Genomic DNA, 20483 nt, shown 5'->3' with positions numbered 1-20483 from the left:
AGGCTTCAAGTAGGAGATTCTTGAATGAAAAGTTGAAGATAACTAGGTGTACTTCTGTCTGGGCCCGAGGGGCAACCTGTGCAAGGTGTGGGTGGGCTGTGACATCTGGGGTGTGGGAGAACTGTCAGGCAGGCCATCTCGTCTGGACCACATAATCCAGCGTTAAATTAATTACAAGAACTGTTTACTCTCCTAGTGTTATCTGTATTTCAGGAGGAAGTTTTGAGAAGCAATGCCTGAAGGGAAAGAATGTGAATCCTCTACACAGTAGCGTTGTAGGTGTTTGGTTGGGAAAGGGAAGAGCATCTTCTCAGACTCTTTTAGCACACATAACAAGAAATATTCCCTTTCCCATTCTTTGTACTTGTATCTTCAGTACCTGGAGTGTAGGAGGCATTTGGTAAATACTTGCTGAGGGACTAACCATACAAACTGTTCCTGCAGAGTAAACATTGTGGAAGTCCTTCAATTAATGTTTAAGTTTCTGTTTTAAGTTTTTAGAGATAGCACATGATTGTTACATGATATATGGTTCTGCAGGACCAAGATTTAACTCTGAAACTATTTTTAGGAGGAAAGAGAAAATTCTTCAAATACTTCAGTTGACACAAGCAGTCAGATTAGTCCAGCCTTAACCACTGGCTCTGAACAACCCCAGAAGGATGCGTTGGATGCAGATGTCAAGGTAGAAACTGCCGTATCTGAAGAGGACTTCAGATCTCCTTCACAAGGTAAAGGATGTTCTAGGAAACATCTCATTTACCTTAAAAATTAGTTAGTTTTGAGTGTTATCTAAGAGTGCTTGCTTTCAAACTTGTTAGTTTCAGTCAACCAACAGCATTTATTAAGCACCTACCTGTGCCAGGCACTGGGAAAACAAATAGGCCCTCTGCCTGGAGGGGATGGCCACGCACCAAGATAAATTAGTGCTAGGTACTCTGAGGAAGGGGAGAACATTAACCTCCAGGAAGATTTGAGGGTTGACAGAAGGAATGTATTCTCCTGGTGGTGGTTAGCTTGGGCAAATGCACATAGGTGGGAGATGGAACAAAAATGGTGAATAATGAAGTATGGCTGGAAAGGTGTGCTAGAGTCAGGTTATGGGCATGCTCTGTTCTGAGCCCTTTAGGTCATATATCCAGCAGTTGCAAGGTTAAAGGGTACAGTTTGATTTTTTTTTAATTTTTTTTATTCACATAATTCTAACTTGTTTTCTAGAATAATTGGACCAGTTCATGACTTCACAGTATATTGGTGTGCCTCTATTCCATTCTTGATTTTTTTTTCTGGGCAGGGACGGATTCTCTCCTATCCTTTTTTTTTTTCCTATCCAGTTAATTGGTGATTGCTTGGTTTTTAAGGTGAGGTGAAGTTTTAAGGAAATGGTGAGAGAAGGCTGGAGGGGACCAGAGTAAAGACATGACAGGAGAGCTGGCCTTGGCAGTGAGAAGGGCCACCTCTTCACTGGAGACCAGAGCAAAGGAGGCGAGGAGGAGTGTAGATGGAGGAGTGAGCTAGGAGCTCAGGGGCTGGCCTTGAAAACGAAGAGGCAGGGTGGAAGAAAAGAGGAAAGGCTAAGCGATTGATTAGAGATGAGAGTTGGAGCATAGCATTTTATAGATTTGGTCACTGTACCAAAACTGTACCATTGAATCTGACCAGAGTAGGGCTGATTAATAACCACATTGTCTAAGGATAATGATGCCAGCAACATTTGGTAGACCTCTCTATTTAGTAACACAGTTTATTTGGGGAAAGTAATTATTGTAAAATAATGAGTATAACATATACTTTTTTTTTGAAGGGGGGAAGGTGAAGCAATTTTGGGGTTAAGTGACTTGTCCAAGTCACATGGATAGTTAGTGTTCAGTGTCTGAGGCCAGATTTGAACTCAGTTCCTCCTGATTCCAGGGCTGGTGCTCTATTCACTGCACCACCTAACTGCCCCATAAAACATACTTTTAAACATTTCCCTGAAGTGTGTACCCTGTGTACTGTGTATTGTTTATCCTCTACTGCCTATTTTTAGTGCTTTTTTTATTTGAGCCAATAAATATATTTTTGGCATTGGAAGGCAAAATGCTAATTGAGCCTGTAGGTCAGGGTTTTCAAAGACTGGATAAGAGGGCAAGATAATAGATGTGATCACCTAGATCACATCTACAGAAAATAAGGGCTACCTAGATTAGAATTATAATTTTTTTTTCTCTTTATGAAGACTACTCTGATTAAATATTATTAATATCTATTGCTACTCATAATATGAATTTAAAGGCCTAATATCTTAATCTTAATATTTCTTTAAGATGTACACTTTACAGAAAAATATTTGAGCATATGAATAAGAAGGCTAAATGTCAGCATGATAGAGTGGAGAGCATGCTGGGTGTGAATCTTGTTCTGCCATTTAGTATATACTGTGTGACCTTGGGCAAGTCATTGAGTCTCTGGGTGACTGTTAAAGGAGGAGGTTGGATTGGACAAAGTGACATCTTAGGCTCCCTCCCATTCTAAATGTATGATTCTCTCTTTAATATATTTTGGTTATGTGTCAGCCATCTTTTGCACATTAGTATTAATGATTTTAGTCTCTTAGGTTTCAATTACTAATGCAGTTTTTTTTTCCTTTTTGGAGGGCATTTGGGGTTAAGTGACTTGCCCAAGGTCACACAGCTAGTAAGTGTGTCAAGTGTCTGAGGCAGGACTTAAACTCAGGTCCTCCTGACTCCAAGGCTGGTGCTCTATTCGATGTGCCACCTAGCCGCCCCACTAATGCAGTTTCTAAAGAGCTTTGCCTAAGCATTTGAGTTGGGAGAATTTAATAGACGACTTATATGTGCCTAGCACAATAGGCACTTGTCTGTAAGTTTTCTTTTTAGCTGAGAATTAAATTTTAGGATGTGTCTGGAATTTATTTGATGTTGTGAATGCTGGTAGAGGCTGGATCAATGGGCAATCCTGTAAATGTAATGTAATTAGAAATACTTTATTGCTGAATTTTATTCTTCAGTTTTAGGTACGGGTATAGAAATCGACTATTTGGAACAATTTGGAACTTCTTTAGTAAGTATATAATTTGTTTAAAAAATTGAAATCTGATATAATTTAAACACATGATTCAGTGTAGGAATATTTCTATTTCTGATTACAAATGCTAAACCAAAAATCATCTTTGAGATGATTGCATTGTGTACAGCAGTTTAATTTTGGGGGTCTGTTTTTTTTTTCTCCTTAGTTTAAGGATTCTGCCTTGAGAAAACAGTCCTTATATCTTAAATTTGACCCACTCCTCAGAGACAGCCCCGATAAACCAACTCCTGTAACCACTGAAATAACAAACAGGTGAGATGATTCTTTTTTGGGGTACAATTGAGTTTATTTCAGCAGACAAGATATTCAGAGCCACAAATAGGAATTGTTTCTGCTTGGGAAACATTTGAAGGCTGTAGTGTGATACAGAAGGCAGTGAGAGTCCAGGTGTACCTGTACCTGGGCTGGAGGAGAGGGGATGGCCTCCCTCCCCAGCCCTGAGAAGCCTCCAGGGGCTGGCTAGAGAGGGAAGGGAACCAACTGATGGTGTTTCCTGCTAATTAGTTCTATTAGAGCAGTGAATGTGAAAATCATTAACTTGACTAGAAAATCTAAATAACCCTTAAGCATTTTATGATCTGTTTAGGGTGCTACCTCTTCCTTTACAGTCTTAGATACTGTGTTTTTTTGGTGTGGAGGGTAATCCTTGATCATGGCAGGCATTTGAGCTTTGGGAGCAAACCCCCTACCTCCCAGGACTGTTTGCCCTACTGTCCTCCTGTAGACACAGGATTACTAGGGGTTCTATTTTCTTTCAACCAGAGCAAGCAATTCTTGAAGGCCTGCTAAGTCATAGAGTTGCAGGCTACATTGGTGGAAGGAGGACCTGCCCAGATAAAATCACTGGTTTCTTTGAGAATGTGAAATAGTGCCATATTTGTGAGCATTGAGACCCTAATTAGAAGTGAATTAAGCCTAAAAAAAGCATATTCCTTTTTTCTAAAGCCTTCTGGACATAAGCAAGCAGTCTCAGGAAAATCAACATGATGCAAAACTTGATGAATTTGACTTCCTAGGAACACTTAATATTCCTGTAAGTAATTGCTTATTTTTTTTTTGGAGGGCAGTTGGGGTTAAGTGACTTGCCCAAGGTCACCCGGCTAGTGTGTCAAGTGTTTGGGGCTGGATTGAACTCAGGTCCTCCTGCCTCCAGGGCTGGTGCTCTATTCACTGCGACACCTAGCTGCCCCATAATTGCTTATTCTTTAAAAAAAAAATTGATTAGATTTGAATTCTATTACTAGTTAACTTTGTTAATTTGTCCTTTCTTGATGGGAGAGGAGGGGGAGAGAGTTAGGGGTAAGGAGGAATATCTCCTGGGTCTCTTTCTTCTTATTTTGAAGTATTTAAACTAGATCTTTCAGCATCTACAGCAATATTTTTAAAGGAGGAGAAAAGCCTGTATTCTGATTGAAGGTTAGTGTTTTGCACATCAGGAAAATCAGATTGATTCAGGAATACTCTTCAAAAACAGCTTCTTAGTGTGTAATGCCATTCCCTGTCACCATTATGAAGCATTGGTAAACAGTAAACATTTTTCCTTTAGAATGCTTTTGTATAGTGTGGCAGTTTGGTATCATGGAACTCTAGAAATGGGACCCAGAATATTAGGTTTGAATCCCAGGGCTACTTCTTAATAATTTTGACCTTGGGCAAGTCACTGCTTACATTCTTCTTGCATGGAAAAAGTGTTTGGCCAGTTCTTTCAGGTCCCTTCTAGCCCCCAGTCCTGGATTTCTAACCTGGAAGAGTCATGTGGAACCTGCATGACAGCCCCGTCCTTGCCTTACTGTTGGGCTTCTCTTCAGTGGAGGTGTTTTGGGATCCCGGGTAGTCACTTATTTTATTTCTGAATTAGGTTAGATTAGAGACCTCTAAAGGATCACAACTTTTTTTCTGATCTTATTACTCTTCAGCACTTTTACTAGAGTTTGGAGGGATGAGGAAAACTGCTGAAAACAGTCTTTTTTTTGAGGACAACTTTTTGAAAGGTAGTCTAGACCCTGACAATTGATGTTTGATGGAGGAGAAAATGAGTGTCCCATGTGTGGGGTTTTTTTTTTTTTGGTTCATTCAGCAACTTTGCTTTCTCATTTGCAGCCCTGACAGTTTGTGTTACACATCATTATTTTCCCACAGGTAACAGGACTTCCTCCTCCTGATGGACTGGAATGTTTGGGTGTTCCTGTGATAGCCACAGATCAGCCTGTTTCAGTAGATGCGATTATAGATGTGTTGAAATATAGCCAGAAAGACATGGATTTGGCTATAGAAAAAGTCAAAGAAGAAGTAAGATGAAATGACTTAAATCTTACCTTTAAGATTCTAGTGCTTTCCAGATGTGCAAAATAGTTTAACTCCAGCTAACTTTTGGTTGTATGACTAAGGAGTTAAGTTGATAACAAACATGTTGGAATCTATGAATTGTTTACGTAATAGTTTTACATTTCTTACTTAAACTGTTCTGTTTTTTCCTCTAGGTAGCTTTTCATAAATTGAATGAACGTCTGTTCCTAGTCTAAGGACGAAGATATTTTTAGGAATCATAGTTTGAAATATATTTGAAATGTATTTATTTGAGGGTATTTGGGACTGTGGAATTGGGCATAAAACTTGATTATGAGATCTCAAGCATTCCAGACAAGGAAAATGAATATAAAAAATGCCTCATAGCCTCAGGTCCATTTTATACTTTATAGACAAGTCAGATACATAAAATACCTATTTTGATATGAGTATTGGTCAAAACGGATTGTTTTGCTAACACAAAAAGTGCCTTTGAATGGAATGAATGAAAAAGAATTTAAAATAAATTCCCAAAATTTGTTTTAACCCCGCCCCCCCCTTTTTCTAGAATTTTTAGTTCTGAAGAAAAAACATTGATTAACCTCTATCCTTTAGGTTTGCTTTTCTCTGGTCTCTCAAATGTGATGTTTAAAGGGATGAAATAATCAGTTCTTCCACCTAACTTCATTCACCAATTACTGCTATAAACATTCCAGCTTAGTTTATGTTAGTTTTTATTCAAACATGAACTTTAGGAAAGCTGACACAGTATAGAACAGTGAAAGGATTATGCTATACCCCTTCGTTAATTGTCACTTAAGGAAAGTTTCATTTGAATGTATATGAAGAAATGAATGTCAACTCTGCCCACAAACATTTATTTATTTATTTTTGCTTTTTGGAGGGCATTTGGAGTTAAGTGACTTGCCCAAGGTCACACGGCTAGTTTTTGTGTTAAGTGTCTGAGGCTGGATTTGAACTCAGGTCCTTCTGACTCCAGGGCTGGTGCTCTATTCACTGTGCCACCTAGCCGCCCCTACAAACATTTATAAAGCACTTACTTTATACATCTAGTTGTATGTACCAGGCCCATAACCTGTAAGTTGTCCTTGATTTTTCCCTTTCCTCTTACCCAGTGAGTTACCACATGGTATCATCATCTCTTCATTCCCTCTTCCACAGTCACTATTGTTATTCCCTGCCTAACTCATGGTAATATCTGCCTTACACTGCTTCCTTTTTCTGCTGTCAGAATCATCTTTCCTGTACGTGAAGTTGGTCATGACATTTTTGTTCAGAAATCTTCAGTACCCTTCAGAGCAGACATCAGACTCCTTTTGGCTCTGTCATTCATGATTCTCCACAATGGCAGCCCATTGCTTTCATATCTACTTCCTATAACTCTTCATTGGGAAAAAATGCCTTTTGATTTAAGTTACTTATAGGAAAAACTTGCTGCCCTCTCTTCCATACTGAACTGTTCTTTATAACAAAGGATACCAATCAGAACAGTCCTGTACACTGTATATGTAACATTTGGGGGGCAGCCAGGGAGCACAGTGAGTAAGAGCACCGGCTCCAGTGTCGGGATGACCTGGGGATCGAATCCCGGGCTCAAACACTTAGCACCCACCCAGAAAGACCTGGCCATGTAACCTTGAGCAAGTTACTTAACCCCGATTGCTTAGGGGCAGCCAGGTGGCTCAGCGAGTAAGAGCACTGGCTCCAGTGTTGGGATGACCTGGGCATCAATTCTAGGCTCAGATACTCAGCACCACACCCAGAAATAACTGGCCGTGTAACCTTGAGCAAGTTACTTAACCTTGATTGCTAAAAAAAAAAAAAATTTGGTCCTAGTGTTACTTTGGCTCTGCCTTGAGGAGAGAGATGTGTTACATTCGTTATTTGTTCTCTGAAACCAAAACTGTTTTCCATTTGCTCAAAGTTCAGATTTTTAAAAATTGATCTTATTTATTTAACTATGTTATTTAATTTCATTGATCTAAAAGTTTTTCAATTGGTCAGAGGTTAAGTTTACATTGTTTTGGACTTGTCCATATTATTTTTCCTTCAAACATTTTAATTGAAATTCTTTGCCTATAATAAGTTGGTTCTATACTACATAGTTCATTAGGATCTTAAGTTTGTAATTTGTGTGTATACATAGGTTAAAGAAAAACAGATGAAAATTCAAGAATTGGAAGAAAAATATGAAAAATGTCATGCGGAAAATTTAGCAATGGGGTATGTATCTATTAAGATTCTGTACTTTTAAACTTCCTTAAAGTGTTCTCTTATGGTCTCTCATCCATCCTTTCCTTTTTATAATTCTATAGGAAAATTGTAGAAGAATATGAAGGGATAATAACTCAACTAATGGGTAAGTTAATGTGGCACAAACTTTGAAATCATGGGATTTAGAGACTGGTAGGATCTTAGCTTTGTCCAGCCTCCTCATGTGTAAGAGAAAGACCCTGAGACCCAGAGAAGTCTAGGAGCACACAGGGAGATTCTAAAGAATGTGCATCAAGCCACTAGAATGTTTTGCTTGATCCAATCCGGGAGTAAAACCAATATGATTAGAATCAAAGCCACCAGGACATTAACATTTCCTTTTCTATTAGTAATGTAAATATAAGGGGCAGTATGGTGTGCTGGATAGAGACTGACTGTGGAGTCAGAAGGACCTGGGTTCAGCTGCTGTTCCTGCCACATACTGGCTTGAGACCCAAGGCAAATCCTTTACCTCAGGGCCCTAGGCACGTAAGAAGATGCTGATCTTTTTTGATAAAGGGATCCCCATGCCAGGAACTCACTCCCTACATTGGTCATTCACTGGCAAAAAAAAAAAAAGAGAGAGAGAGCTGAGCAACAGCAACTCCAGAGTGCAGGTTGGTGGAGTGGGGTGTTGTCCCCTCATTTGCTCATATTACCCCCAAAAGATTGGACTCTCTCCATCATGAGTCCACCCTACCTCCAGGCTCTGTGCTTACCTTCTTCATTAAACTATACCTGCTGTTAGAGCCCTTTAAATTTCCTTCCCCTGGTCAGATTTCTACCCGTGGCAAAACTCTTAACTGTGATTTTGGCTCTGAAATGCTGACACACTCAGACATTTTGGGAGATCCCTTCTAGTTTTATCCCCCCCACTTAATAGCATTTTATTTTTTCTAATTACATGTAAAAATAGTTTTCAACATTCACTTTTGTAAGATTTGAGTTCCAATTTTTTTTTCTCCTTCCTCCCCTTCTCCCTCCCCAAGATGGTATGCAATCTGATATAGGCTATACATGTATAGTCTTGGTAGACATATTTCCACATTAGTAGTCATGTTGTGAAGGAGGAATTGGAACAAAAGGGAAAAGCAAGAAAGAAAAAAAAAAGAGAAAATAGTATTCTTTGATCTGCATTCAGACTCCATAGCTCTTTCTCTGGATGTGGATAATATTTTCCATTGTAAGTCTCATGGAATTGTCTTAGATCATTGCATTGCTGAAAAGATCTAGGTCTGTCAAAGTTGATGATCACACAGTGTTGTTATTGTGTAGTGGTCTCTTGGTTTCTGCTTACTTCATCCAGCATCAGTTCAGGTAAGTCTTTGCAGGTTTTTCTGAAGTCCTCCTGCTCATCATTTCTTAGGAACAATAGTATTCCATTATATTCATATACCACAACTTGTTCAACAGTTCCTCAGTTGATAGGCATCTCCTCCATTTCCATTTCTTTGCCACCATGAAAGAAGTGCTATAAATATTATTTTGTACATGTGACTCCCCTCCTTTTTCCTTTTTTATGATCTCTTTGGGATGCAGATCTAGTAGTGCTATTACTGGATCATAAGGTATGCACAGTTTTGTAGCCCTTTGGGCACAGTTCTAAATTGCTGACAACTCTACCAGCAATACATTAGTATTCCAATTTTCTCACATTCTCCAACATTCATCATTTTTTTTTTGTCACATTCTTCAATCTGATGGTTGTGAGGTGGTATCTAAGAGTTGTTTTAATTTGCATTTCTCTAATGAATAGTGATTTAAAACATTTTTTATGAGTAGCTATATTGAATTTCTTTTTCTTTTTTTGGGGGGGAGGGGCTTTTTGGAGGGGGGATGGAGGGCAATTAGGGTTAAGTGACTTGCCCAAGGTTACATGGCTAGTTTTGTGTTAAGTGTCTGAGGCCGTATTTGAACTCAGGTCCTCCTGACTCCAGGGCCCGTGCTCTATTCACTGTGCCACCTAGCTGCCCCATATAGCTTTGAATTTCTTCATCTGAAAACTGCCTGTCCATATCCTTTGACCATTTATCAATTGGGGAATGGCTTGTATACTTAAAAAAATTTGACTCGGTTTTCTGTACATTTTAGAAATGAAGCCTTTATGAGAGACTCTGGCAGTAACAGTTGTTTCCCACCTTTCTGCTTCCCTTCTAATCTTTTTTTTTTTGGGGGGGGTCTTTATTAATTTGTTTACTCTTAGTTTACAAGATTCATTACTACGATTCCTTGAGTTTCAAATTTTCTCTCCTCCCCCTGCCCCGGCGGCATACAATCAAGTATAGTATCTGCAAATACTTTCACATTAGGCATTAGTCAGGTTATAAAGAAGGATTGTAACAGATGGAATGAAGAATAGGAAAGAGGAAACAAAACCAAACAAGAAGACGAAAAAGGGCAGGTAGTTTGCTTCAATCTCGGTTCAGTCGCAGTTCTTTCTCTGGATGTAAACATGTCTCTCCATCCTGAGTCTTTTGGGTTTGACTTATGTCTCTGGATTGCTGAGAAGAGTCCAGTTCATCAAAGTTGGTCATCACTCATACGTTGTGTCTGTAATTGTGTACATATTCCTCCAGGCTCTACTCTTCTCACTCAGCATCAGTTCGTATAGGCCTCTCCAGGTAAATATGAAGTCCATCTGTTCCTCATTTCTTATTGCACAATAGTATTCCATAACATGCATATATCACAGCTTGTTCAGCCATTCCCCAGTTGATGGGCACCCCTTTAATTTCCAATTCTTTGCTACCACAAAATAAGCTGCTATAAATATTTTTGTACATAAGGGTCTTTTTCCCATTTCTATGATCTCTTTGGGATACAACCCTAGGAGGGGTATTGCTGGGTCAAAGGGTATGCACTTTGTTTATAGCCCTTTGGGCACAGTTCCAGATTGCTTTCCAGAATGGTTGAACCAGTTCACAACTCCACCAGCAATACATTAGTGTTCCAATTTTTCCACATCCTCTCCAGCATTTGTCATTTTCCTGTTTTGTCATCTTAACCAATCTGACCAGTGAGATGTGGTACCTCAGAGTTGTTTTGATTTGCATTTCTCTAATCAATAGTAATTTAGAGCATTTCTTCATGTGCTTATAGATATCTTTAATTTCTTTCTCTGAAAGCTGCCTGTTCATATCCTTTGACCATTTATCAATTGGGGAATGACTTATATTCTTATAGATTTGGCTCAATTCTCTGTATATTTTAGAAATCAGTCCTTTATCAGAGACATAGGTTGTGAAAATTCTTTCCCAATTTCCCACCTCCCTCTTAATCTTGGTTATATTGGCTTTGCTTGTACAGAAGCTTTTCAATTTAATGTAATCAAAATTATCCATTTTGCATTTTATAATGCTCTCTAATTCTTGTTTAGTCATAAAGTCTTTCCCTCTCCACAAATCTGACAGGTAAACTATTCCTTGTTTTCTGAGATTGCTTACAGTATCAACCTTTATACCTAGATCATGGCTTCACTTCTAATCTTGATTACAGGTCCTTTCTAGTTTTGAGTGACTCTTTGGCATCTAGATGTAGGGAACAGAATGGGCATAGATAGGATGTTGGGGTTTATAAAGGATGGAAAATTCTCCAGTTTCCCAGAAGAATAGCGTGAAGTGACCTTGATCACTAGAAATAGGAGATTGAACTTTGCTTGAGAGATGGAAAGGAGCCAGGGAAGATGAAGTCAAAGAATTACATGCTATCTGTGTGTTATTTTTTCAATAGCCCTGAGTTAGAGTGTTATATTCTGGTCATGGGGGCTTCATGAGACAATCTCTTGTAACTGAACATCATCACTTCTTAGACTTCCATTCATCCATAAGCTAACCAGTGTGAATGCTACTTACTGGGTGGGGAAAGGGGGTAGACATATAAGGCCTTTGGGAATTCATTGAGAACATAAAATAGGAAATTGGGCTTTAAATTGAGGCATCTCTGATTTAGTGAGTGGGCACTGAATATTTAGAAGATCTACTGGAATTCTGGTTCTACAGATTGTGTGTGTGACCTTGGGAAAGTCACCCTACTGATTTGGGCCTTGATTATCTTGTTCTGTAAAATGAGGCAGTTGGACCTGATGATTGCCAAAGTTCCCTCTAGCTCCAGATCTTAAGCTCTTTTGAAAATTAAGGCCAGTAACATACCCTCTATGATATTTATCTTTTGGACTGGTTAGTGTCAGAGTTCCTAAGCACTTTACAAACATTTCACTTAGAAAGATTAAAGCTCTGTTAGTCATGTTCGCCACAAGGAAAAATCAAATTAATTGTTCTTGACTGGCCTTGTACCATAAAGCAAAAGGGAAGAAAAATCTTGCAGGTTTTATATTTTTGAGCCCAACCTCTATGTGTTGATTTTTATCTATTTTTTTTCTATTCCAGGCTTTTGAAGAGAGAGATTAGGAGATATGCCTCTGAAAACCCAAAGCCAGCTATAAACGACTCCCTTCCCTCTTCCATACTTTTCATAAATGCCAGGCCTCCTTACTTATCTGTTCTGGGGAAAGCGAATTGTGCTTTCTCTTGCTGTGAATAAGGGCTTGAGCATTAAAAAAAAAAAAACCTTCATAGAACAAAAAAAGCCTGCTTTTGTTTTTTTCTAGAGAGAGAGTTGTTTTTTTCTAGCTGTATGTGAAGCTAGAGGTTAGGGAAACTGAGTTCACCTCATCCTGCTCCTCTTCTAGGATGTTCCTGGATTCTTTATCTTTTGTTTTTGAGCCAGCTGTCTTCTAACACCTCCCTCTCCCCCCCCACCCCCCGCCCATTCTGCTGGCCTTGGTTTTTATATAGCTAGAAAACCTTACCTAGACTTATTTTAGTTAATCATATCTGTAGAGATTTATTTTTGCCCCTTTATAGTCTGAACACAAATCCTTTATGGGAAGATTTGGGGAAAAAAATAGTGCAGAATGAGATGGGTTGTATTTTATACCAATTGCTAGACCACCCGTATTGATGAGAATCCATTTCCATTGAAGATCACATCTTAATTGTTTAGCAATGTCTTCTTTTTATAATATTATTGCTAGAGAACTAACTGCTCTTGCAATTTCCACATAAAGGTATGTTGTGCTGTTAGGAGGGGTATGCCTTTATTCTGGCCTTAATGATAAGAGTATTGGCAGTGCCTGCCCTCGTGAGTAGTAGCATCAAGGAGTTGTTTTCCAAAGCAGACTTGGATCAACATTATAGGTGACACTTCATTTATGTCTGTTGTGGTTTGAAAAGATTGTATGCCTTAATCAGAATGTGTTGAATCGTAACTATAAGTATAGGCTGTAAGTATTTTCCCTTGTTCTTAATCACTTATTATTTAGGGAATTTGGATTTCCTCTTCTGTTGCTTGGAAGGATCTCGCTAGTTGTGGCTTTTTGTTAGATTCTTCCTGGTTATATCTTTGAAGTGAATTCTTTTATTTTCCAAATATGGGCTGTAACTTTGGCATCCAACATTTTTTCTTAAGAATATGTATTTTGTCCTACTGTAGTTGTTTTTCCTCTAATTTTGAAAAGCATGATGTTACTTTGTTATTTCTTTATATGAATTTTTTTCCCATAACATTTGAAGAATTTAAAAAATTTTACAGTTTTTATGATTATATGCTTTGGTGAAAGAAAGTTAGCACTTCTTTTCCTGGCGTCCTCTGCAGTATCTCTCTAGACTATTGCCTTGTCTACTGTGGGTTCTCTTTAGGTTCTCAAAAGATATCTGGCTATTTCTTTTTCAGTATCTTCTGGGCTTTCAGTTAGTCCGCTTGTATTCCTAAATCTACACAAGTATTCATTGCTTTTCTAGAACTGTTGCGACTTGGTGTTATTCTTTAATTTTATTTCTTTTGTGTATTGATCTATGGTCAGTCTTGTTATGTGTAATTTTCTTAGGTGTTTAGAACTTAGAGTAGAGCCATTTGCCTGGTTGTTGCTTTTTTTTTTTTAACCTCTGGGGTTTTTCACTCATTGCATCATATATTTAGAGGTCATTGATTCCAACCTCCTCATTTTACAGATAAGGAGTTTGAGGTCCCGAGAGGTCATGTCTACCCCAGGGTCACATGGCTTCTAATTGTTTGAGGTTATTCTCAAACCCAGGTTTTCCTCTAGTGATCTCTTCATTATACCATGATGTCTCAGTTATTTCAGCATATTTAGAATCCCTGTATATAACTTACTTGACTGCAAATAAGATGATTAATGTTTATATTCCAGCGGATGCCCAGAAGCAGAAGGCGGCTGCAGAGGCTGAAATCCAGGCAATTTTGTCAGAAAAGAATCAAGCCTCAGAAGACCTGAACTCTGTGGAGAAATCTTTCTCCGACCTCTTCAAACGACTACAAAAGCAGAAGGAGGTTTTAGAAGGATATCATAAAGTATGGTTGGCCTAAAATATACTAAATGTAGAGTTTTATGCAGAAAGTTAGTACATTATGCTGTTATTGATGCTCTTCATTTATCTTATTCTCAGCCTAGTAATTCTTGGTTTATTTAAAATGGACCATCCTAGGGTTGATCTCTGGGATAGCATAATCCTGAAGTAGATTGGTGAGATTAGCAGAAACTTCTCCCTGAAACACTGATCAGCGACTCTAGGGCAGCCTTTCCCTTTAGTAAAGACATGCTACCTTTCATTGTGTAGGTGTCGTGTTATTTGATTAAAGTATAAACATTGTTTTGCATATTGTTTACATTTATAGGTTATCTATTAATAGGAAGCTTATCCCCTGCGCCTGCCCCTCTTCTGGTGGGAAGTAGAGAAAGCATGTTAGCAAGGCACAGAAACATGGAGCTGGGAGGGACCCTGGCCATCTCCTACCATCCCCTGGTAGAAGGGGAATTTGCTTCCTGAAGAGCTCGGCAGTTCTGGGAGGCTGGTGGCTCTTCCAAAAGACCAAGCTGGTGGTAGTGGGACATCCTCTTCCTACAAAGCCTTTACTTTTGGGCTTTCAGCCTTCTCTATCCTTCTCCCTTGATAGGGTGAGGCCAAATCTGTGGCTTCTGAAATTGGCTCCCACCCCCTTGTTTTGAGATGAATACTCACTCCTCAGCTGGTATTTGCTTTTTTTTTTATACTCTTCCCATGGAGTTCTAGGAGTTCCTTTAGGCAGATGGTCTTCACTCTGTATAAACTGACCCATGAACTTTCTGTTCCTTCTAGAATGAAGAAGCATTGAAGAAATGTGTTGAGGATTACCTAGTAAGAATTGAAAAGGAAGAGCAGAGGTACCAAGCTCTGAAGGCTCACGCAGAAGAGAAGTTAAACCTGTAAGTGCTGGGTCACTTGGGAGTTGGGGGAAGGCCTTGGCAGAGAGCCTGGGATCCTCAGATCACTGCACAATTCAATTTCTCTTTATATTCAATAGAGCAAATGAAGAAATTGCCCAGGTTCGCAGCAAAGCGAGAGCTGAGACTGTAGCTTTACAAGCAAATTTACGAAAGGAGCAAATGAAAGTCCAGTCACTAGAGAAAAGCCTGGAACAAAAAGTAAGCTCACTCCAAGGTCATCTGCCTTTCAAGAATCAGATGCTTGTGTCAGTTGAAATCTCAGACATGAGAGTTGCTGACTTAGAAAGCTGAGAATCAGGCTGGATGAAGTAGCTTACTCAGGGCTGGCTACGGGGGCGGGGGTCATGGGACCCCTTCCTTTGGGGAAGGCAGGGACTGTTTGACTTTGTCTCTGTATCTTGGACAGGGCTTGCCAATAAATGCTTGCTGGTGAGTGGGTTTGGGTAGAGCTTGGGAGATGGCCTAGACTGGGGGCTTGAGGTTTTTAGTCCAGTTCAGCAAGCATCTACTATATAGTGTTTGGTCTACTATGCTAAATGTTTGGGATATAGAAACCAAAAATGAAAAACGGTTCTTGTCTTCAAGGACATTTAGCTCTTTTATCTGTTCTGGCAGAATTCCTCTTCAGACTGATAGGAATAATTTTTTCTGGTTAGATTAGGGGTAGGAAGAGAGCCTGACCAGGGAAACTGACCCAAGTGTCACAAACTGAAGATAAAGTTGGGGGTAGGAGGAGAGTCCTTGAACATTTGAAGGACTGTCTTGGAGCAGGGAATTGGGGTTGTTTGGTCTCTCCTGGGTAGGGGAGAGCTAATACAAGGAATGGCATTTACAGGCAGATTTTAGGCATAATGTACCACACAAGAAGGAAAACAGTGTCCATACCTAGAGATGGCTATACGGGGCTTGGTGGTTGTGAGGAAAAGCTTGTGCAGATGGAGGGATCTGATAATATTAGGGCAGACTTGGTCTTTAATTTCATCCTTTGATGAGTCTTTGATGAGATTTAGTTTGGAGAACAACAGTCTCCATTTCTTAGAAATGATTTGTTCCCAGTTTCTCTGTGTGTAAATTCCCTACCTCACTTGAAACTATAATTGAAGAATTTGTGGTTGAAATCTTTTTTTGATGTTTTATGACTTAGATGACTAGTACTCGGGTATAAGGACAACACATTGTGTTATGACTATATCCAAATTGCAAAGCACTTGTTACGGACTGCTCTAATTTAAATTTACTTTTATTTTCTTCCTTTGTAGATTAAAGAAAATGATGAATTAATGAAAATCTGTGATGACTTGATTTCGAAGATGGAAAAGATCTGACCTAGAAGTTTTGGATTGTTCATTCTTTGTTCACTCTCACTCTAACTAGTCCTTGTTTCAGTGTTGTCAGTTACCTAACGTCGTGTTTGGTCATCATGTGCACTTTCTTAACCTCTATTTTTACATGTTGCAGACATATTAATGTGTATTTTTTTAACTTAGTAAATTGAACTTTTTAAAATAAATGTGCTTGAATAAAGATTAATAATCCTTCAAGCTGTCCTTTTTTTTAAAATTCAAAATCTTATAAGGGGTTTGTAATCTTTCTAAGTAACTTTTTATTCCCTGATTGAACTAGAACAGATTTCACTCAGATTTTTCAAGAGTAGTCCCAGTAGGGACATCTAGAGGGTATTAGAAGAATTGTAGTAACTTTTCAATTCTTTTCCTTTTTTTTAAATTTTAGAATCAAGTATTTAAAAAATTGTTTAGAATCATTTATCTTTTGTTTTAAAATCACTGTCACTTCTAAATATACTCCTTTTCTTTCACCTACCTCATAAACTGCTTCTTATAAAAAAATTTTTTTTTAAAGAGGAGGATGGGGAAAGATCTTCAGTAAAACCAGATTCATTTTTTCAACTCCTCTAGAGCCAACTTTGATCATTTCAATGTAATAACTTCTTAACCAGTCTTACGGTGTGACTCCTCCCTACCCCCTGATTTATCTTACCATTGTGAGATTATTCTTAAAGTAGGACTAATTTTACTTTCCTGTTCACACTTTGTCATCTTCTGTTGTCTGCAGGAATAAGGTATAGGTTCTTTACGTGATATTTAAGCCCCTATAACCTGCTTCTAATATACCTTTCCAGCTGTCTTCTATTCCCCTTATTCTACATATATTCCAGCCAATCTATACTACTGTCTCTTGAATAATGTGTTCTATATTTTTCTGACTCCGCCTTTATTTTAAGCAAACTATTCTTTGTTAAATCTCATACTTGCTTCCTGTCCCTGCTCCTTCTTAGTTCTAGAATACCCTCCTTATATAAAGAGAAATGGGATCTTTTCAGGAAGGGCAGTTAATGAGTGAAAGGACTTAGTTCAGTGGACTAACTGATACAGAGCTCCTACCATACCACACTTTGTACTTCATTTAATTTTTTTTGGGGGGTGGGGGGAGGTGGGGAATGAGGCCTTTTAGAAGATCCTTCAGGAAAAAATCAGTTAGGGAAGGGACATGGCGGTGAAATCTGTGAAAGAAATGGTAAAGCTATAAGGAAGAGAATGAATTAAATGAACATCCCCTAGAAAAGGGTTCCCACAAATGAATGTTTGGATTAGAGCACTTGGATTGGGCAGGGAGGATTCCAGAATCTTAGCTGAAGGAGGGAATGTTTTAATTTTAAGTAATAAAGATAAAATTTAAAAGTAAGGGATTGGGAAAGGGGTCAGTGTTGCAGGAGATAAAGATCAGACTAGGGTGGGTAAAACAGGAAGAACAATGGACTGGTTTAAAAGATGAAAGAAAAAATATATTTAATGGAAAGCAGAAATATAATCCTGAATGTGTGTGGATTAAGTCCTATAGTGAAAAAGAATAGGAGAATTTATAAGAAGTTTGCTGTACCCAAGGAACACGGGAGCATAGAGTGAAAAATAAGGAATTGGAATAAAACTGTTGAAAGTAATGCCTGATAAGGGGACGAAAGTTGATCATGAGAGTGGATAAATGATATTGCATATTGCTGGGTTCTACAAACAAATGACATAAACTGCAGTAATTGAGAAAATTCAATATTCAGAACTTGTCAATTCCTCTCTGTTGAAAGAAGAATGTATTGTCTTCTGTTCTCTGGAACCAGTGTTGGTCATTGAAATTAAACTGAGTTCACCTGACTTTTAATCTTTTCATTTGTTATTATTGTAATTGTCATGCTTTTTACCTTTTTTACCATGGTGGAGGGGAGGGGCAGCTGGGTGTCACAGTGGATACAGGGCCAGGCCTGGAGTCCAGAGTTCAAATTCAGCCTTAGACACTACTTGTGGGACCCTGAGCAAGTCACCTAATCCTGTTTGTCTCAGTTTCCCCATCTGTAAAATGAGCTGGAGAAGGAAACGGAGAACTATTCCAGTATCTGCCGAGAAAACCCCAAATGGAGTCACAAAGAGTTGGACATGACTGAAAGGACTGAACAATGAAGTCAATACCCCACAAGGATCCTTGTGTGTGGTTTAGTGGCCCCCATTTTTGTTTGACACCATGGATTTCAGGCACCCTGGAGGTCCATGAACTCCTCAGGGGTGGACTTGGATAGACTTGAAGGAAGGAGTCTGAATTTGGCAGGGTGTGTGTGTGTGGGGGGGGGGTGGCGGGGAATATTTTCGGTTTCTAATAACTTACATTTAGCATTTCCTTCAGTTGTGACTGTGGGCAACAGACCCGGGTAACATGAGGCTTCACCAGCATACCTAAGAAGTTCGTATCACAGAAACCCCAATCCAGTCACACCCCATCTCTTTATAGACAGTGACAACGGGGCTTAGAGAGGTTAACTTGCCGAAATAATTCAGGAAATATATCAGCCAATGTGTGTCTCAAACCTGGGTTCACTGACTCAAGGGTTTGGGTATTTAGTAATAGTTGACAAGTAAAAATAGACCCCACTTTCCTGCCCGATGTCATAGTGTCTTCCTACACCAAGCATACCGTAAAGGAATTCCCATGAGAGAATATGTTGATTGGAGATAGAGGGTTATCTGCCTCCCGATAATGAAAGGAAACGGGCATTGTAAGATAGAGATATTACAGGTTATAGATGGATAAATAGACAAGTCAGTGGTTTGATCTGTGTGAGAGGTTTTTAAAGAATTCCCAGAGCCCAGGTGTAGAAAACAGCCCGGTTGAATGCAAGATTCTCAAGGCCAAAGGACTCATTTCTGTCTTTGTGTCCTGGCACCTAGCCCGCAGTGTCTTGTGTATATAGGTGCTAAATAAAGTGTAACTGCCCAGCTGCCCTTCTGAGGAATGTGTTAGCTGAGGTATAGGTGTGAATGAGCTTAAGGGGAGTCTGGGGAGAGCTGGAGGTCGATGTCCTGTCCAGGGTACTCCCTGAAAGGGTGTAAGTTCCAACCCTCCCATGGCTTCTGCATGATTCCCGTACGGGACGGGATTCATTATTCTTCTCTAGGTCTTGCCGACACACCGGGGTTTGTTCTCTAGGACTTTTTGAATATTTTGTGAGTTCCAAGGTAGAACTTAGACTGTCCTCTTCTTGTTCTTAGCATGTGACCGACCCGCCCACCTCATTTTTCCTATCCTATTAACATCCCGTAAGCTGCTTACTATTCACAGGTAATCACTGTACATAAGCAATGTAGAAAATGAGTTTGCATCAGCATCTTGCACAAAAATCTCCAAACGGATCCTTGACCTGTAATATAAAACACAACATCCCCTCTATAATTAAAGAACGAAAGGGTTTACCTTTCACAACTTTGACTAGGGAGATGTAAGTGGGAAGTCTGGAAGAAGAGATCACTGAGGGGCTATTGCATTCATCCTGGTGATGTGAATGTGAACCAGGATGGTGGAGGGACTGGAGATGGAGAGTGTGCTGAATTGAGAGCCAGAAGACCTGGTAATGGCACTTGCTCTCCATACTACCCATTTTCAACCAAAAAAGAAGATAGATTATAGAAGATAAAATAAGCAAAAAACCCCTTTAGGGTACCCTTAACCCTCTGAGGGGTAGTTGTAGCAACTGGTTCTGAGAGAGAGGTCTAGGGTGACACATTCTATGTCACACACACACACCAGCAAGGACATATACAGTATACATATAGTAAATATGTGCATTATGTGTATATATGTACACACATGTAAATATACATGTACACATGTATTTGTATATACATATATAGACATATGGGTGAATATGTTAATATAAACATCCCCATGTGGTATATATGTGTGTGTATAGATACATGTATTTTTATATCCCGTGTTAGAATGCAAGGTCTTTGAGAGTAGGCATTGTTTCCTTCTTTGTATTTATATCTCCAGTGTCTGGCACAGTACTTGGTTTAATAAATGTGGCTATTCAATACTTAAGTGTTTACTGCTTTTTTTTTTTTTATTGGTCTCTTGTAACTATGCCTTTATTTTAGTTTAATGGGTCTGGTGTTTCTGAATGTGAGATGGATCTTCCTCCATATCCTTGCATATACTGCCCGCTTGGTTTATCAAGGGTTTTCCCAATATTTCAAATAATCCTTAAAAG

General features: G+C 39.1%; 1 protein-coding gene across 3 annotated transcripts in view; it reads left to right on the top strand.

The window, feature by feature from the left end:
* Positions 1-18099, top strand: part of TACC3 (transforming acidic coiled-coil containing protein 3) — a 34519-nt gene extending 16420 nt beyond the window's left edge. For 2 of the 3 annotated variants that reach the window (XM_069071292.1, XM_069071283.1), the window contains exons 6-16: positions 572-731; positions 3011-3063; positions 3236-3342; positions 4036-4123; positions 5230-5379; positions 7544-7620; positions 7713-7756; positions 13859-14019; positions 14805-14911; positions 15010-15130; positions 16192-18099. In XM_069071292.1, the coding sequence (XP_068927393.1) occupies positions 572-731; positions 3011-3063; positions 3236-3342; positions 4036-4123; positions 5230-5379; positions 7544-7620; positions 7713-7756; positions 13859-14019; positions 14805-14911; positions 15010-15130; positions 16192-16257 (1134 nt within the window). In that variant the 3' untranslated portion in view covers positions 16258-18099. The remainder of the gene's footprint in view (positions 1-571; positions 732-3010; positions 3064-3235; positions 3343-4035; positions 4124-5229; positions 5380-7543; positions 7621-7712; positions 7757-13858; positions 14020-14804; positions 14912-15009; positions 15131-16191) is intronic. The other variant, XM_069071301.1, reaches the window with a different exon arrangement.
* Positions 18100-20483: the final 2384 nt, after the last annotated feature.

The sequence above is a fragment of the Petaurus breviceps genome, unplaced genomic scaffold (genome assembly GCF_028583685.1).
Source record: "Petaurus breviceps papuanus isolate PSGF00001 unplaced genomic scaffold, PetGlider_PUasm1.0 140, whole genome shotgun sequence".
Taxonomy (NCBI): domain Eukaryota; kingdom Metazoa; phylum Chordata; class Mammalia; order Diprotodontia; family Petauridae; genus Petaurus; species Petaurus breviceps.
The sequence above is the reverse complement of the archived record's forward strand: the minus strand, read 5'-3'. Positions and strand labels throughout refer to the sequence as shown.